An 18,064-nucleotide genomic window follows, 5' to 3' on the forward strand; every position below is an offset into this window, starting at 1 on the left:
TCCACTCCAGACGCCATTTTAGGTCCACCGCGTGGGCTTGAATTTGCCAAGGCTTTGTTGCCCAATCCTGGGTCCAGCGACGCCGACAGCTTCTATCTTCGTGGGACAGCTCGCTCCTCCTTCCTGGTCGCCGACAACGCCTCCTGGTCCGTGAGATCTTCGAGCACAGCGTCACCCACTCACCTTGTCGAGGTGGCTACCATCCGGTGCCCTCCTGGTGCCCACTGACTACTGGCTAGTAGTCACGAACTTGGTCCCCTCTGCTTTCAGGTGTCATCTTCCTTCGATCCAGGCTTGGATCCATCGAACTTTCTTCACTGGTCGCCTGCCAGCAACTTCTTTCTTCCAGGCTCCTGGTCCGTCAACGAGGATTCCCGACGTCCTTTGAGTCCTATGCAGCTGCAGCCCCTGGGCTAGGTAACTTCGGCATTTCGGTGCCCCAGCATAGCCTCACTATCCAAGGGTCAGAATCCACTTTCGTTTTCCTCCTACCAGGTCGGGTTCGCCCGAGAACACTAACTTTGCAAAATCTAGCTACCATAGACTTTGTCCCGCATCTCGCGTGAGAGTGCACACACTGCACCCGAGTCCCCTGGGTCTCCTAGAAGTAATCTAACGATTCTATAGTCAAGTCCTAGCGATTCCAAAGGCTATTAGTACTGTACTTACCTGCTAGTAATTTCGCATTCCACTTTCTGAGTATATGGTTTTCCCGTGCCCTTCGGGCATTTGTATATACTGTGCTAACTTAAGTATTTTTATAAGAGTTTTGGTTTGTGCTTAGTACCCTGTCCTCATAAAGAGTACAGGGCTGTTGTGATTCTTAATAAATAACTGTTTATTTTCATAACACTTGTGTGGTGTTCTTTCACTTGGTGTTCAAGGGGTATATGTGGTATAACAGCTGGCTTAACACGCCCTCTCGAGTCTTTAGCCTTAGACTGCTCGTATCCACGCTACTAGGATAGCTGGTCTATAAGGTTGACTTACAACCAATCATCAATAAGGGTTGCTGGACTGATACATAGTGTTCACTAGAATAGTGAGCACTGCATATCAGGCCACCTTCTCACATTGGTGAGCAGCGGTTGGGATTTGAGCTTGCTGTTGTCTTACCACACGTATCCTAAGAATATTTTGTTGAAAGATCACATAAGTACTGTTAGTACATATAACTAAGCTTAGAATACTCTGAGTTCTACTGAACCAGCTGTTGCAGCTCCTCAAGGCTTAGCACACCTTGGCTGTAACTCTTAGCAAGGGATCAGTAGGTAAACACATAGTGTAGGTAGGTGCATCACTTACACCACACTAGAATCAGCATGTCAGACAAAGGAGGAAAGTCTGAGTATCCCCTTGTGTCAGTGGACCCTCCACAGGTCACTTCTAAATATGCTGCTCTTAGCTTCCATGAGATGAGACAGGTGTGTACCCTCAGGAAGCTAAAACAGGGGTCTAACCCCACAGCTTCCTTTCTGATTGGTCTCTTAGAGACTTATGATGCCAGGAAAGCTGAGAAACTTCTTAGCTCTCCTAATCCTGATGGGAGTTTGCCCTCCTTACAGGGACCCTTTGATAGCCAGGACCATCCCCTCCAGGAAGCAGATGATGCTGAGGATGAGGATGAGGACCAGTTGTCAGGGGATGAGGCAGATAAGGGACAGGTAGAAGTCAGTAGACTAACCAGGTCCAACTTAAGAAGACATGAGCTTGGTACTGGGGGACCCCTGGGCCCACTCTCAGGTCAGCTTAACATTGGGAATGGACGAGTTAGGTCTCTATCAAGAGGCTCTAACAGATCCCTTCGAACCAATGGCTCTCTCAACTCTTCTCACAGAGGGATGTCTTCCCCTAAGAGGAGAGTGTATGAAGCTGAAGAAAGGGCAGTCAAACTGAGGATTGAAAGGGAAGAACTTGCCCTGGCCAAAGAGAGACTTGCCCTTGCTAGAGAGCAAGAATTATGTGGGCTACAGCCCACTGGTGGCAGCAATAAACCTAGCAATAGGGAAAGGAGTTTTGATACAAAGCACCTGAATAAGATAGTGCCCCCCTTTAAAGAAGGGGATGACATCCACAAATGGATTACTGCTTTGGAGAGAGCCTGCACTGTGCAGGGTGTTCCCCAAAGTCAGTGGGCAGCTATCTTGTGGCTCTCCTTTGATGGTAAAGGTAGAGATAAGCTCCTCACCACAAGGGTGGAGGATGCTAACAATTACCAAATCTTGAAGAATACACTGGTTGATGGGTTTGGTTTAACCACTGAACAATACAGGATGCTGTTCAGAGACACCCAGAAAACTCAGTCTCAAGATTGGACTGACTTTGTTGATTGTGCCACTAAGGCTTTTGAAGGCTGGCTACTGGGTAGTAAGGTTACTGATTTTAAAGGATTGTACAATCTAATTATGAGGGAGCAAATCTTAAATAATTGTCAGAACCAGTTATTACACCAGCACCTGGTAGACTCTGATCTGACCTCTCCACAGGAATTGGGTAAGAGGGCAGACAAATGGGTCAGAACCAGGGTCAGGCCTAAAAACCAGGGTGGTGACCAGAAAAAGGAATCAACCAAGCCTCAAGAGAAGGGTGGGGATAAATCCACAGAGAAGACTTCCCAAGGGCCCCAAAACTCCAACAAGGGTGGTGGGTCCCAGAACACTCCTTCAGAACAGAAGAAACCTTATTGCCATACCTGTAAACAGGTGGGTCATTACAAAAGTGATGCCAGTTGCCCTAAAAATGGTAATAAGGGAAATATACACCCAGGTAATACTCCTAAACCTCCTGTTACCACTAGTGGTAATCCCCCAGGTGGTGGGAGTGCCCCCAAGAATGTGGTGGGCATTACTCTGGGCCAACAGGAGGACTATGGCCTAGCCAGGTTCCCTGACCACACTCTTGTCTGTGAGACTGGCATGGGGTTTGCCAACTTCACTACTGGACCCCACCTTTTGGGAAAGTATAGACAAGAGGTCTTAGTGAATGGTCAGAAAGTTGAGGCATTCAGAGACACAGGGGCCAGCATCACCATGGTGATTGACCATCTGGTCCCCTCTGCTCAACTGACCCCTGGTTTTACTTATCAGGTGACAGATATTCATGGAGTGAAGAGAAGGCATCCCATGGCAGTAATCAAGCTCAGCTAGGGTAATGTCACAGGGCCCATGAGAGTGGCAGTGACAGATAACCTACCTGTAGATTGCTTACTGGGGAATGACCTGGAACTCTCAGCATGGGCTGAGGTCGAACAAGAAACTCACTCCAGAATGATAGGCCTATCCAGACAGGTTAGCGGGGCAGTAATAGCTACAGCCCCAGTCCAAGCACCATTCCTCCCTGAAAAGGTTGGAAGGGTAGTGGTAGCCACTGCCCAGGCTCAGACAGACTTTCCAGAACAGGATAGGAGGGCTGTGACAGTCACAGCCCAAACACAGACTGAGTGCCCTCCTGAAAAGGTTGGCAAGGTTGAAATGGTCTCAGCCTCTACTCAAACAGATAGTGAGGTTGTGAAGCCTGAAACAATGGACCACTCCACTCAAACAGAGAGCATTGAGGAGGAAGAAGAGTCTTCCCCCTCCCAGACACTAGGTGAGAGCCAGCCTCCTCAGGGAACTGACTCTACCCCTGTTGAAGGAACTGCCCCAGAGGTAGTCAGGCCTAGCCTGGCAGAACCTCTGATGTCAGTGGACCCTTCCCAGGTGGGACCCAGTCTGGAGCAGGTAACCTGCACCTCTCTACCCTGCCTCAGTCAGCCCAGGGCTGTGGAGGTCAGGGAGGCCAGTGGTGGACCCCAAAGGGCCCCCTGTCCAAAAGAACCCCTTAATCAGAAGATTAGGATCACTGAAGCTGGTAAACCTAGCCAAGTGAAAATAGAACAGACTCCTGAGGGATCCCCCTTAAAAGTAGTTAGGGACCTCCCACAGCTGGACACTGTTGGGCACAGCCAAACATGGGGCCTAAAAACCCCAAACCTGACCTGTCCCTCCAGTAAGCCAAACAGAGGGACTCAGCCTCCAGCTTTAGGTAGCCAGAGGCTGACCCTGAGAGCTCAGTGCATCTCAGCTAAAGAAAGAAAGGCACACATGATGAATGGTGATTGGAGGAAGTTGAGCCCAAAGGTAGAGGAGCCTCACTTCAGTACTCCATCCCAGCATCAGCCTTCTTCTTTCCCAAGGCACACCAAAGGCAGAGATTCCCTATGGTGGAGACCCTCAGATACCCTTAGGGTGAGGGGTTGCCTAGTGGACCATGACACAGGGGGAAACCAAGCCAGAGCTGGTCCTTCCTTATATGGCCACTTAGGTAATAGAGGCTTACCTGGACAAGGATAGCCTCATCTCCTTTCGTTTGGGGGGGGGGGGTTGTGTAGGAAGGTACCTCCTGACTATGGTTGCCCCCAACTTTTTGCCCTGTGTTTTAGCTGGTTTTTGACATAGTCGACCTGGGGCCCTGCCAATCAGGACCCCAGGCCTACTGCTCTCTCTGTAAAATGGATTCCATGTACCCTAGGTACATTTCCAATTGGTACTGGGCCACCTTATCAGACCCTGTAACTCAGGGCATAGGTGTACCCAGGGCTGCCAGGGGCTGCAGCATGTATTATGCCACCCCTGGCTGGCCTCCTAAATTTGACACAACTGGCTGCATGACAGCTGGGGCAAAGTCGTGTAATCACCCTTTGCTGTAGGTATAGTATACCTATACCTAACCCTAAAATGGACACACAGATTCCTATCAGTCACTCCTATGGCAGGCCTTGACAATCCTGAAGGCAGAGTGCTTGGAATCGTGTGAGATGGTGCTCTGGCATGAGCTGAGCCTGTCTGCAGCTTGCGGAACCAAGTCCTAATAGCTGTTCCAGGATATCGCATACCATATACTCTTAAGTGCATTATAATCCTCGCGGTTAAATGCTAACTTTGGTATTGCTTTATCAAAACATGTCGAGTAAGGTGTCATACGAATTGGAATACTAACCCCTCGCCAATTCTGGCGACGGGGTTAGCATTCCACCCTTCTAGAGGGACACGACATGTATGTAACTGTGAACCCCGGTTAAAGTTAACTGAAGCCTCAGCTCCACAAAATGGATGCTGCCACCACAGACACGAGTCTGACCTCCTGCTGCTGGGAGTCCTTCCAGCGAGGGAGGCTTGGACAAAGGGTTTCCTGTCCGGGGCGGTGCTAGCACCGTCCCAGACATGGTTTTGTGTATCCTGGGTAGGCAGGGCTTTTCAGGAAGGTGACTGCTGAGTGGCACCCCGGTGCTCACTACGCATAGGCCGGTCAGAACCAGTTCCAGGGGCACACCAGCCCCTGGCCTGGGGAAAGTCCGGCATGGCAGAGGGGTGTAACCACCCCCCTCCTAGTCCCACCCATAGGCAGGACCTAGTCACCGGGTCAGCCCCCTTTTTTAGTATAAAGATGGGAGCGGGCCCCCTGTTCAAATTAGATCATCTTTGGAATCAAGACACGACTTTCTTCGAAAGGACATCAAGATTTCTTCTTCAAGATTCTCCCTTGTGGCTAAGGAGTAGTCACCCTGCATCCGCAGGCACCATCCTAAGAACACTGCGGTCTGCTGCAAGTCCTTCTTCACGAATCCGACGACCCAGCTCGACGAGACCCGGCTTCCCTGGCACCTCTGACCTCTACTCACCTCTACAGCAAAGCTGAGAACCGTGAGTGCGACGAGACCTCGAGGGACCGACGATTGCCAAGACTGCACGACTTCTTTGTAACAAGCCCACCGAGTCTTCCACTGGTGAGTGCTTTGGGGTCCGAGAAGCCCCAACCCTGAGCAGCTCCAGCACCGAAGATCAGCCCTCCAGCATCTCCACGATCTGCATGGGGCCCTTCTGCTTTTGCGTGCTCACCGCGCTGTGTGGCTACTAGCCGGCTGGCTTGTGGCCTTCTTCACGACGCCCGACGACATCACTGCTGCTGGTCTGGTTGCTCCAGGATGGCCCTTGCTTCCTTCTTCAAGAGAGGCACCCCGGACCCTCCTGGTCCACTCCAGACGCCATTTTAGGTCCACCGCGTGGGCTTGAATTTGCCAAGGCTTTGTTGCCCAATCCTGGGTCCAGCGACGCCGACAGCTTCTATCTTCGTGGGACAGCTCGCTCCTCCTTCCTGGTCGCCGACAACGCCTCCTGGTCCGTGAGATCTTCGAGCACAGCGTCACCCACTCACCTTGTCGAGGTGGCTACCATCCGGTGCCCTCCTGGTGCCCACTGACTACTGGCTAGTAGTCACGAACTTGGTCCCCTCTGCTTTCAGGTGTCATCTTCCTTCGATCCAGGCTTGGATCCATCGAACTTTCTTCACTGGTCGCCTGCCAGCAACTTCTTTCTTCCAGGCTCCTGGTCCGTCAACGAGGATTCCCGACGTCCTTTGAGTCCTATGCAGCTGCAGCCCCTGGGCTAGGTAACTTCGGCATTTCGGTGCCCCAGCATAGCCTCACTATCCAAGGGTCAGAATCCACTTTCGTTTTCCTCCTACCAGGTCGGGTTCGCCCGAGAACACTAACTTTGCAAAATCTAGCTACCATAGACTTTGTCCCGCATCTCGCGTGAGAGTGCACACACTGCACCCGAGTCCCCTGGGTCTCCTAGAAGTAATCTAACGATTCTATAGTCAAGTCCTAGCGATTCCAAAGGCTATTAGTACTGTACTTACCTGCTAGTAATTTCGCATTCCACTTTCTGAGTATATGGTTTTCCCGTGCCCTTCGGGCATTTGTATATACTGTGCTAACTTAAGTATTTTTATAAGAGTTTTGGTTTGTGCTTAGTACCCTGTCCTCATAAAGAGTACAGGGCTGTTGTGATTCTTAATAAATAACTGTTTATTTTCATAACACTTGTGTGGTGTCCTTTCACTTGGTGTTCAAGGGGTATATGTGGTATAACAGCTGGCTTAACACGCCCTCTCGAGTCTTTAGCCTTAGACTGCTCGTATCCACGCTACTAGGATAGCTGGTCTATAAGGTTGACTTACAACCAATCATCAATAAGGGTTGCTGGACTGATACATAGTGTTCACTAGAATAGTGAGCACTGCATATCAGGCCACCTTCTCACAGTGAGGAGTTTGATAAGAGTTTTTACTCTCTTGCACCTATGCCCATATACAATTTTGCATCTGGAAAAGTGGTCCACATCATAAGTTGGATATATGATGTGGTGTCAGACATGGTTCCTGATCGGAATACCTTTCAATATGATTATTATTGGTTGACATCAATGATTTGGGGTGCTCTGCTCACCATCTATTGATGTTCTTTAGATTAGTCATTTCATCTGTGCATTTACAAATGATTGCTTAATCACATCTCCCACAGAGCCTCGAATATCATTGCACCTCAACTGCAACACACCCTCAACCCCACCTTCAAAACAGGCACCTTCCCAGATGACTGGAAGCACGCCGAAGTCAGGCCCCTACTCAAGAAACCAACTGCGGACCCCCACGTCCTCAAGAACTACTGACCCCTCTTCTCCCATTAGCAGCCAAATTGAAGAAAAAGCAGTCAACAGGGAACTTACATGGTTCATCGAAGAACACACCATCCTCGACTGGTCCCAATTCGGATTCAGAGCCAACCACAGCATGAGACGCCCTACTCGCCGCCACAGATGACATTCGCACCCTCCTGTACCAGGGCCACTCACCGGCCTTCATCCTCCTCGACCTTCAACACCATTTCTCACTGTAGACTAATCACCAGACTACGCAAGGCCGGCATACAAGGAACTGCCCTAGACCGGATCAGCTTGTTCCTCACCGGAAGCAGCCAAAGGACTACCGCCCATCCTCTCCGCCCCATCGACATCACCTGTGGATTACCACAGGGGTCATATATGAGCCCGACCCTCTTCAACATCTACATGGCCCCCCTTGCAGACATCGTCTGATAACACGGCCTCAACATCGTATTCTACGCAGACTACACCCAGATCATCCTCTTCCTCACCAAAGACCCACCACCACAAAACTCAACTTCCAGAGAGGAAGGCAAGAAGTGGCAGTCTGTATGACCAACAGCTGCCTAAAACTCAACGCAGAGAAAACAGAAGTCCTCATCCTCAGAAGAACCCCTTCAGCATGGGACAACTCCTGATGGCCCACCGCACTCGGAAGCCCACCTACCCCCTCACACCACGCCAAGAACCTCGGCATCATACTCGGCTCATCACTCACCATGAAGCGATGGGTCAACGCTGTCACCTTCAGCTGTTTCAACACCCTCCGCATCCTCCGAAAGACCTTCAAATGGATCCCCCCTGAATTGAGGAAAACAGTCACCCACACACTCATCACCAGCAAACTTGACTATGGCAACGCACTCTACACCAACATCAACAAGTCCCTGCTTCGCAAACTGCAAACAATACAGAACACCGCGGCTACACTCGTCCTCGGCATCCCACGGCATGAACACATCAGTCAACACCTGCGGCGACCCCACTGGCTTCCCGTGGAGAAGAGAGTCACTATTTTACCATTTAAGAAGTCTTTATTCGATTATTTCATCTTAAAAGACGTACATACAAAATATACATGATAAAAAATATACAGATTCTTTATGACATTAAAACATATTAAATCAGTTTAAACAGACATTCTTACAATGGGTACAGAACATTAATTAAAAGCACAATATAAAAACCTGGAAGACCAAGGACGTACAATTGAAAGTCGCGTTTAAATGATCAATGACAGACCTGGTACTAGCTGTTTTTTAAATACCTAGTTCTAATCACCCACGCCCATCCAAGGTATTTTGCCACACCAATGACAATAAGAGGCATTAGGTTAGTTCTTAGGATTCTGCTGGCCTCAATAGCTTCTGCAGACCGGGCTGAGCCATTTGGACCTAGGAGCAGCATACAAAGGGCATACAAACAAAAAGTGATCAACACTTTCACCCAGAACTTGACAGTGCGGACAGCACTCTGGCCCATTTGAACACCATTTGTTGGTAAACACCCTTAATGGAAGCGTACCACATCTAAATTGATGGAACAATTTGCGATCCATTGGTTTGGTGATCAGATCCCAATATTTTTCGAGCTTGGGGGCATCTTTAAGGTCGATGAATTTGCTAGATAGGTTGTTTGCAGGCAATCTCTGGTGACGGTTTGAGGTCACCCAATCCCAATACAGCGCTTTTAATATTTTCTTTGAGGGAAAGACTGCTGAGTCAGGAGATACCCATAGTTCTCTTAACCCCAGGGCATAGAGTGATGATCTAAGATCTCTAAACCAGCTTATGTTCGATGAACCAGAGATAGCTCTGACATCTAGGCATGCCCTAGCATACAGGTTGAGTTCCGGCGTCGTCCATAGGCGCCTCCTAAACGCCAGTGGGCGAAATCTAGCCTGCTCCTCAACCGGTAGACACCCAAGATCATACATGAGTGGGATCCTAGGGGTTGACTGCGGCAGACCAGAGGCCACCCTAAGAAATTTGTTTTGGGCTACTCTCAACGGGTCCAAGTTACTAAACCCCCAAAGTTCCGCCCCATAGAGAACAGAGGGAAGAACCTTGGATCCGTAAATCTTAATTAGGGGAGAGATAGGCCGAGTGAAAGAGCGTTTATGCTCTTTAATCAGCGCACCTCCAATCTGCAGATGTTTCAAGGCCATAAGCTCAATCTGGGGAGTCCAACTTAAGGTGTCACTAAATGTAACTCCTAAGTATGTGAACAGCTTTATTTGTTCTAGGGGCATACCCCCCATTGTGACCCTTGCGGTGATCTGGTTGTGGCATCTTAAGACCATAAACTTAGTCTTAGAAACATTTACCTCCAACTCATGTTCGTGACAGAATAACTCGAACCTAGACAGGGCCTGCTGAAGACCCTGTCTGGTTTTAGATATTAAAAGGGTATCGTCAGCGAACATGAGTAGAGGTATTTTCATTCCCGCTAGTGACGGGGCATCTGTGGGGTGATTAGCAAAGTAGTTGACAACCCTATTAATATATAACGAAAAAAGGGTAGGGGCTAAAACACAGCCTTGCCTGACACCTTTGGCCACAAAAAACCTATCAGTCACCTCCCCTGGTTTGCCCCAACGTACCTGGGCATAGGTATTCCTATGTAAGCTAATTAGCAGACTAACAATAGGGGCTGGTATGCCCATGTCTAATAGGCACTTCCATAAACCAGCCCTCGGCACAAGGTCAAAGGCAGACCTGAGATCTACAAATGCTGCATATAGGTTGCCCTTGCCTAAAAAAAACGTCTTCCAGAAGAGAAGCATAAAACGATAGGCCTGATCTAAGGTGCTTACATGGGACCTGAATCCAGCCTGTAGTGGAGTTAAAATATTGTGTGAATCTATCCATTCATGAATCCTAGCAAGGACAAGACGGGCTATGATTTTTTGTACCGCGTCTATAAGGCTGATAGGCCGATAGTTGGAGGGAACCGACCTATCACCTTTCTTATAGATAGGCAAAATTTCAGCCCCAGCCCAGGATTCAGGGACTCTGGCACCAGAGGCCAAGGCATTAACCAACTGAACCAGATATGGAACCCATAGATCTTGATCCTGAAGGAATAAATCGGCTGGGATGCAATCTGGTCCAGGTGCCTTCCCTCTCGGGATAGAATTCAAGACAGATTTTACTTCGGTAGATGTAAACACTAGGGGGTCAGCTGATATTGGCCAGCAGATGTTCTCCAGAGAACTGTCTGGACCCTTAAATTGGTTCCCAAAATAACTAACCCAATGTTGTTGACCCACCGATGAAGGGCTCGGCCGATCGTCCTGGGACCTGCCCCATTTAAGAAGATGCCAAAACTGCTGAAAGTTCTTAGAGCTACATGCATCTGCCAGAGTAGTCCACCTTTCTTCATCCCATTTCACCCTAGCTCTATGTTTCGCAGCATTAAAAGCCTTCCTACAAGCCCTTATTAGGCACAGATCCTTAAGTTTAAGGGCCTTAAACAATTCGCCATGGGTTCGATGACACTCATCATCGAACCAATTTAGCCTTTTCTTGAACCCCCTTCCCCCCATTTTAGTGAGGGATTTAATAAAAAGTTTCTTTAAAGACCTAAACAGGAAAGTGTGAGTATCGGTGATCATAGAATTAATTGCCTCCTGAGACTCACATTTGGAAATATTAACCAGGGAATCGGAAACCAAAGATCTAATGGTCTTACAGGCTTCAGGATCAGCACAAATTTTTGGCCAACCTACTCTTCTTGTATCATTAGTAAGAATGACATTATCCTGTACAACATTAGAGACATAATTGTCTGGGCCTGTGAAACTTGAATCCCTTAGTTCCACCACTAGAGGGTCGTGATCACTTTCTGGGCGTGATGTTACCTCCATATCCACCAACAAGTGCCACAGTTTAACATCCAGTAGTACGTAGTCTATTCTACTACTATGTCTACCATTACTAAAGGTGTCTTTGCCTAGCCTATCAGAGCGTGTTCTACCGTTGAGGGCACGCAAACCTTGGTCCAAACACATACCTTTGATGAAAATTGCCACCTGGGACCACCTTTTAATCGGAGCTAAATCCATTTGGGGGATCCCCCAGGCCAGATCTTCAGACTCTGTAAAAGAGCCGTCATCCTGGCTCAGAGGTTCAAAGCAAGAGTTTAAATCTCCCATCACCACCTTTAGCCCTGTTTCCGAAGCTTTACTTAAATAGTCGTCCAGGAGGATAAGGGATGGAGAGATCCTACCGCCCGAATACCCCTGGCATAAATATTAATCACCAAAATATCCAGGCCGCTGGTGGATTTAATACTAACCAGTAGTATATCAGGACTATCTATAAAAACTTCTACTATAACACCCACTTGCTCCCGAACCCACACTGTCAGACCCCCCATGGCACGACCTTTTTGTCCCTTGACAGCTAATTTACTAAAGGACAGATAGCCAGTAAGAAACAATGGATGGAGAGCCCATGTTTCTTGAAAGGACCATGCATCTCCTCTACGTATAAAACTAAACCAATCAGGTATAGACAGTCTAGACTCCAGACCGGCAATATTCCAGCTACCCAAAATGGTACCATGTCCACCTAATGAAGCACTAGATATGCCTTGGTCAGGAGTACACTCAACATCAATGGTTAGGGTAGCATCTACATGCGAGGGAACAACTCCTGATTTAGAAACGCTGTCCCCCAGTTCAACTATAGCACAAGAACCAATGAGCTCACCCAAAGTACTTAATGCTAGGGGATCAGACTCTGTGGTTGCAACTGCTGATAACACGGGTTCTAGCACCAACGTTGAATCCCCAGACCCACACAATTTAACAAAAGCATCAGTAACATTTTGAACAGATTGACCGCTGGGGTCTAGATCTTTACAGGAATCATTCAATTGAAAAACAGCAACCCCTGAACAATCCAGACTACCCACTCCTACCCTCGTTGGGGAAGTTGGTCAATCATTAAGATTCAAATCTGATAAGGGCTCATACAAGTTCCTCAACGGGATATTCCAATACTCATTGGGCTGGATGTATTTGCCGGGGTTATTAAAATTGGGAAGTTGACTATGATGTTGACGAGAATTAGGGAAGTCTTGTAATGCGGGATAACCCGAGTACTGGGGGTTGGAATTGGGGTTAGCCCAGGACGGTGTATAAGTAGAGCTATTATATGCTGATTGTGAATAGGAATGATACATGGCTTCTGGGTTAATTGGAGGCCCATGGAATCTGGGGGTAAAGTTGGTCCATTTAAGGGGATAGGGATTACTTGTCAGACGTAGTTGTCCTTGTGGTTTAACCAGGGACTCCGGGTAGAAATAACTTAAGTTCCTCGTGGATATTCCACCATCATAGTTTCCCACATACCAATCGGTCAAGTGGGAAACTACCCTGTGATCCCTGAAGTTAATGATCACAATATCACCCTCAATATCTTTTGGGCGAGGACCCACCCACTTACATCTACGGACTGAAATAATAACGCCATTGAGATGGGCCGGGAGGGGTCTATTGGTTTTCAACCAAAAGATGACCTTGTTCTTTAGATTAACATTACTTTCCTTATTACCATTTGAGATTGGAGGCACACCCGTCATAATGATAACATAGTTAGCAGACTCGGGTGGAAGTTCTACTGTGTTCCTGCGATTTAAAATAGGTCTGGAAGTGGAATTGACAGACTTGGCTACACCTTTATTGGGAGTTTCCTTGCTTCCCACAGCCGATGACTTAATACTTGGTAGTTGGGGCTTATCTTTAACAATATTGGAAGCACTTTGGGGATTGATTGTCAAATCCTGAGCTTTTGGTTTGCTATGTACTATACTGTTACTGTTAACTCCAGGTTGAATGTTCGGAGGAGCAGCAGTGACGCTAGGCTTAGATGGAGGAGCAGACTGACTAACCAAACTCATGGGTAAAGGTGTAACCCCAGGAAGTAAGAGTCGATCCATCTTTTCGCCTAATAACCTTACTCGTTCCAGGAGGGGTAACATGTATGATTTCAGGAGTTTCTCAAAGATATCATAACACTCCTTGTTAAACCCAGTTGAGGTATCCACATAGGGCGTTGGTAAATGGGGAGATCTAGAGGGAACCTCAATTACTGGAAGTACCGTTAAATCGGTTAACTGGGTAAGTGGGGTGGTGGTGGGACAAGTTTGTTGATCAATGCCTTTTCTTTTCACACCACCTTTTTTTCTTTTCTTCCTGGGTGGAGGGCAGGCAGCTCGTGCTTTTCCTAAGGAATTAAATTCAGTGACAGTATTAGAATGGGTCCGAGAGTTCCCTCCCTGAGCATCACTTAAACAAGATTGGTTGGTAAAGGTTGAGTGTAGGTCTGGGGCAGCAATCTGTTCAACGCGAACGGTAAAATCAATGGGGCTGCTCGGGGCAGGATTGGGACTAATGTTTTGGCCCTCACTATTCATAAAAGAGCAAACAGGGGAACAAATAGGTGCTCGAAAAATGTTCGGAATTTGGTCAGCGCTTGTCAAGTCCAGATCAATAATCGTTTTCCCTTGCACTGCCAGTTCTTGGGAGTTGTTTGGTCCAGGCTGAGTGGTCGACAGAGTTTGTTTCAAGAGTTCAATAGAACGGCGACGCTCTGCCCGCCTTTCTGCTAAAAAAAGTTCTTTATCGATCTCCTTATTTACCTTATCGAAATATTTGTCAAGGGGCCCCTGAAATGAAACGCCTGCACAAGGTGGGAGAGAACTAGTCATATTTACGTTTAGACAAAGTATAACCACGAAATACTGAATCCCCTGACAACATACACAGGAACTATATATAACAGGGGATAGAATAACACACAGTTACTTGATGGATGTAAGAGAGCTGGCCCGGCCCGGCCTCCTACGGCCCCGGACGGCCACAGACGGTCCCGCCCTTGTCCCGGGCTTCTCCCGGCGCACTCCCGCGCAGCGGGATCACGTCAACCTTTAAATAACTAATAGTGTAACTAGCGGGTGGGCAGGGCCGGCAGGGAGAGCAGCCCAGCTGGTCCAATGGGGCGCGCAGGGACTCCTGGTCCACGGAGTCCCTGCTGTTGCTGGCAGCCCTGTCGGTCGAGGAGATACTGCCCCCTTTCCAAAGGTCCAGTCACAGGTTTGTAACACGCTGCGGGACCCGCGAAGCGGGTCCGGCGAGGCGAAGCTTCCCGCAATTACCGGGACCAAGGGCAGATGGTGAGCTGTGTCGGCGTGCAGCGTTTTAAAGTAGAATCCACTTACTCCCAGGTGCGGCAGGCTTTTAGCACTGTGAGCGGGCGGGCGGGCCGGCAGGGAGAGCAGCCCAGCTGGTCCAATGGGGCGCGCAGGGACTCCTGGTCCTCGGAGTCCCTGCTGTTGCTCGCAGCCCTGCCGGTTGAGGAGATACTGCCCCCTTTCCAAAGGTCCAGTCACAGGTTTGTAACACGCTGCGGGAGAGTCATCTTCAAGATCCTCACTCACACCTACAAGTGCCTGCACAACAGCCGACCCAAATACCTCAACGACAGAGTAAACTTCCACGTACCCAACAGAAACCTGCGATCCTCCAAACTCGCACTGACTGAAACCCCACGGATCCGCAGAACTAGATCAGGCAGAAGATCATTCCCGCACATCGCAGCCAAGACCTGGAACGAGCTACCGGTAGACATCGGACCCACCCCCTCCCTGGACACCTTCAGGAAGACCCTCAAGATCTGGTTCTTCGACTGAACGGAGCAGCACAACCCCCGCCCAGCGCCTTGAGACCCTCACAGGTGAGTAGCACACTTTACAATGCCCTGATTGATTGATTGATTGATTGATTGATTGATTGATACATTCGTTCAACTCCAAAACACGTAGGTAAATGGCATTGTCATTTATAACTTCAATACCTATAACTCTCCCAAATGCGATACCAAGTTGCATTGCAAATGCTTGTTTGCCTTACGACTATTACAGTACCTGAGAAGGTGAGCTGGTTATAGATTCTCTGCTGCCACTGATGTCTAAAAGTTCCTACACTGTGCACACGAAAACAACTGAAACACACACGCACAGTTAGGTACTCATTCATAGGAGTAACAAACGCATTGAAAAGCTCTAGCACCCCTTACCTTCGCAGTAGCACGGGCACGGAACTCCGGACAGCCATTTACAGATATGGTTTCATGCATATACTGATACACCTAAAATGTCCACAAAGACAAAGAAAATAACATGAGAATATTCTTTGACTTGTTATCAGATGAGCATGCATGCTCTTTCATTTAAATTTTTAATGCAAGGCGAATATGATCCATAACTCTTGACAACATTTTTTTAAAGAACTATAGACCCTTAACAACTACATGGGGCAAACGACAAATCTATACAAATGTTTCACATGCATAATTAATAAAATATAGTTGTACAATCAGCAAAAAATAACTAACTTCCACGGAATAAAATTCAGCTAATGAGCTTTTGGAGTGAGATTTATTTACAGTTAGGAAAAATACACTAGGGCAGACACATAATGATTTAATCTGAAGCAAATTGTGAAGCATGAAGGATGGTCCAGAAATTAATTTGAGCAAATCAGGTATTTTTATGTATATGCTTAACAGCCTACAACTACACTTCAACTATCGTGCATTGTTCGCGCTGATTTCCAAAAACCACTTCAATGATTCCAACTCACTCCATGTTTAGAATAATTTAACATTATATTTTAGCTGCATGGCCCCCGCAGGCGCCTACCAGAGAAGTCATCACCTACGGTTGGACACTCCAGAACTTATGAGAAAACACCGACGGTATTCATATCCCTTATTAACTTCCAATGAATGCTCTGCGAGTGGATCTACTCATGCGGTAGACAGTTACTTATTGCCTTCCTCTGACCACTTCTATTTACCAATGCCTTTTTTCATATCAGGCTAGTTAAAAATTCTACTCCACAATGATTGAGCTTGGTTAAAGTTTTGAAAGGTATAAAAGCTTCATAACATAAGCCTCTGGTCAAGGTCGATTTTAGATCTGGGTTAATAGTTCCTAACAATATACACACTTCTATCACTGACTTTGTTCCATCGCTATCCATCCTTGAGGCTTTGTCAATCATGCCTTCACTTAGGCTAGTGGAGTACTCACCATCGTGGTTATTTGGGCTACATTATAGTCATAAAAGCACATTTAATTGTACAATACCATTAAAATAAGTCCATAACAGAAATATAGCAAAGACATCAGAATTTCATTTTCTATTATAGAATCGAGATAAATAGCATTTGATACCATGCATGCCAAAACAACATGTGGCTTAACAATGCAGTATATACCACGACTGTGTCGTTACCAAGAGTTCCATTACAACGCAAGTCATTACAACGACTTGCTGTAGGGAAGCGCCAGACTTTGGACAGTTTAAATTACTATTCCAACTCTATTCGGTGAATCAGTAGGGAGGGTTTTGGACTTAAAATCCAACACCAGTCCAACACCGCACTACTTAAAGCAAGTCATTATATTGACTTGCGTTGCAATGGAACTCGTAGTGACGTAGCAGTCGTTGTACTGACTATGTTGTAGAGGCACTACGTTGTAATAGATATTTCGCAATCGAGGTACATAAAACGAAATTCATAAAAAAACATATAATAAAACACTAAAACTTTCATACTGATGACCTGTACCTCTCTTCCTTGTAGCGAAGGCACAACAGATAAAAAGTACTACTGGAATGCAGGTATGCAAACCGATGAATCGTTGCAAAAATAGTAATGCTATTTTACAATGTTTACAATTAGCAGAGCACAAAATTGGGACCAAAATCTGTTTCCAATGACAAAATTATAACTTATAGAAAAGCATAAAGTGCACTGTGCTTTGATTCGAGACATTGTCACAAGGACAATTATGGAGAGTTGTAAGCCATGAACCTTGCCATGGAAATGCAGCTAGAAAACCTATATTTTTAAAATGTAATCTAATGAGAAAAAAATATATGCCCAATGTTTAAAACACTAAGTAAATCAAATTCAGGCCCTGGTGACTGTTTGATAAAACCATAATTTATAGGTGTCTGTCTAATAAAACATAATTTATACCAGACTGCAACTTCTCAAAATCCTCCAAACAAATGTTCTGTTGCCTCTGAAGGTATGTATCTCAGACCAAGCTGTTGGATCGTGTTTTAATACATATTAGATTAGAAAAAAGCATGGGTATTCCCAAAGCATTTAATGTTGTTTTCACATAATTTAACCATGAAATGGATGAAGCGTTTTCCAGGGAAAAATAATTTGACAAAATCCCCCTCAAGAAGCCTTTTCCGAGTGTACCCAAACCCTTAGGCATACCAATAGGGGCCTAAATTTGATTTTATCTTCTAGAAAATCTAGCCCAACTTCAGAGTGTCACAAAATGGTTGATGAGGCTCTGAGGGATGGCCAACAATCTCCTCAAAGTTTGATTTTCTACTTTTTGTAATAGCTGCACACCCTTATAACCCCCAGCCCCTGCTCCATAGGTTGCTATGGCAGCACACTTGCTATTATATATGCTCACAAACTCGTTCACCAGTTTATGTCCCAATGTACGTGCAACTGTTCAATGGCTCTTTGAAGTTG

The 18,064-nt window shown here is 46.9% G+C and overlaps 1 protein-coding gene across 2 annotated transcripts in view; it reads right to left on the bottom strand.

Annotated features, from left to right (window-relative positions):
* Positions 1-18,064, bottom strand: part of LIN7A (lin-7 cell polarity scaffold A) — a 465,312-nt gene that overhangs the window by 151,347 nt on the left and 295,901 nt on the right. For both annotated transcript variants that reach the window (XM_086919598.1, XM_086919601.1), the window contains exon 3: positions 15,569-15,640. In XM_086919598.1, the coding sequence (XP_086775724.1) occupies positions 15,569-15,640 (72 nt within the window). The remainder of the gene's footprint in view (positions 1-15,568; positions 15,641-18,064) is intronic.

The sequence above is a fragment of the Lissotriton vulgaris genome, chromosome 1_1 (assembly GCF_964263255.1).
Source record: "Lissotriton vulgaris chromosome 1_1, aLisVul1.2, whole genome shotgun sequence".
NCBI classification, from domain to species: domain Eukaryota; kingdom Metazoa; phylum Chordata; class Amphibia; order Caudata; family Salamandridae; genus Lissotriton; species Lissotriton vulgaris.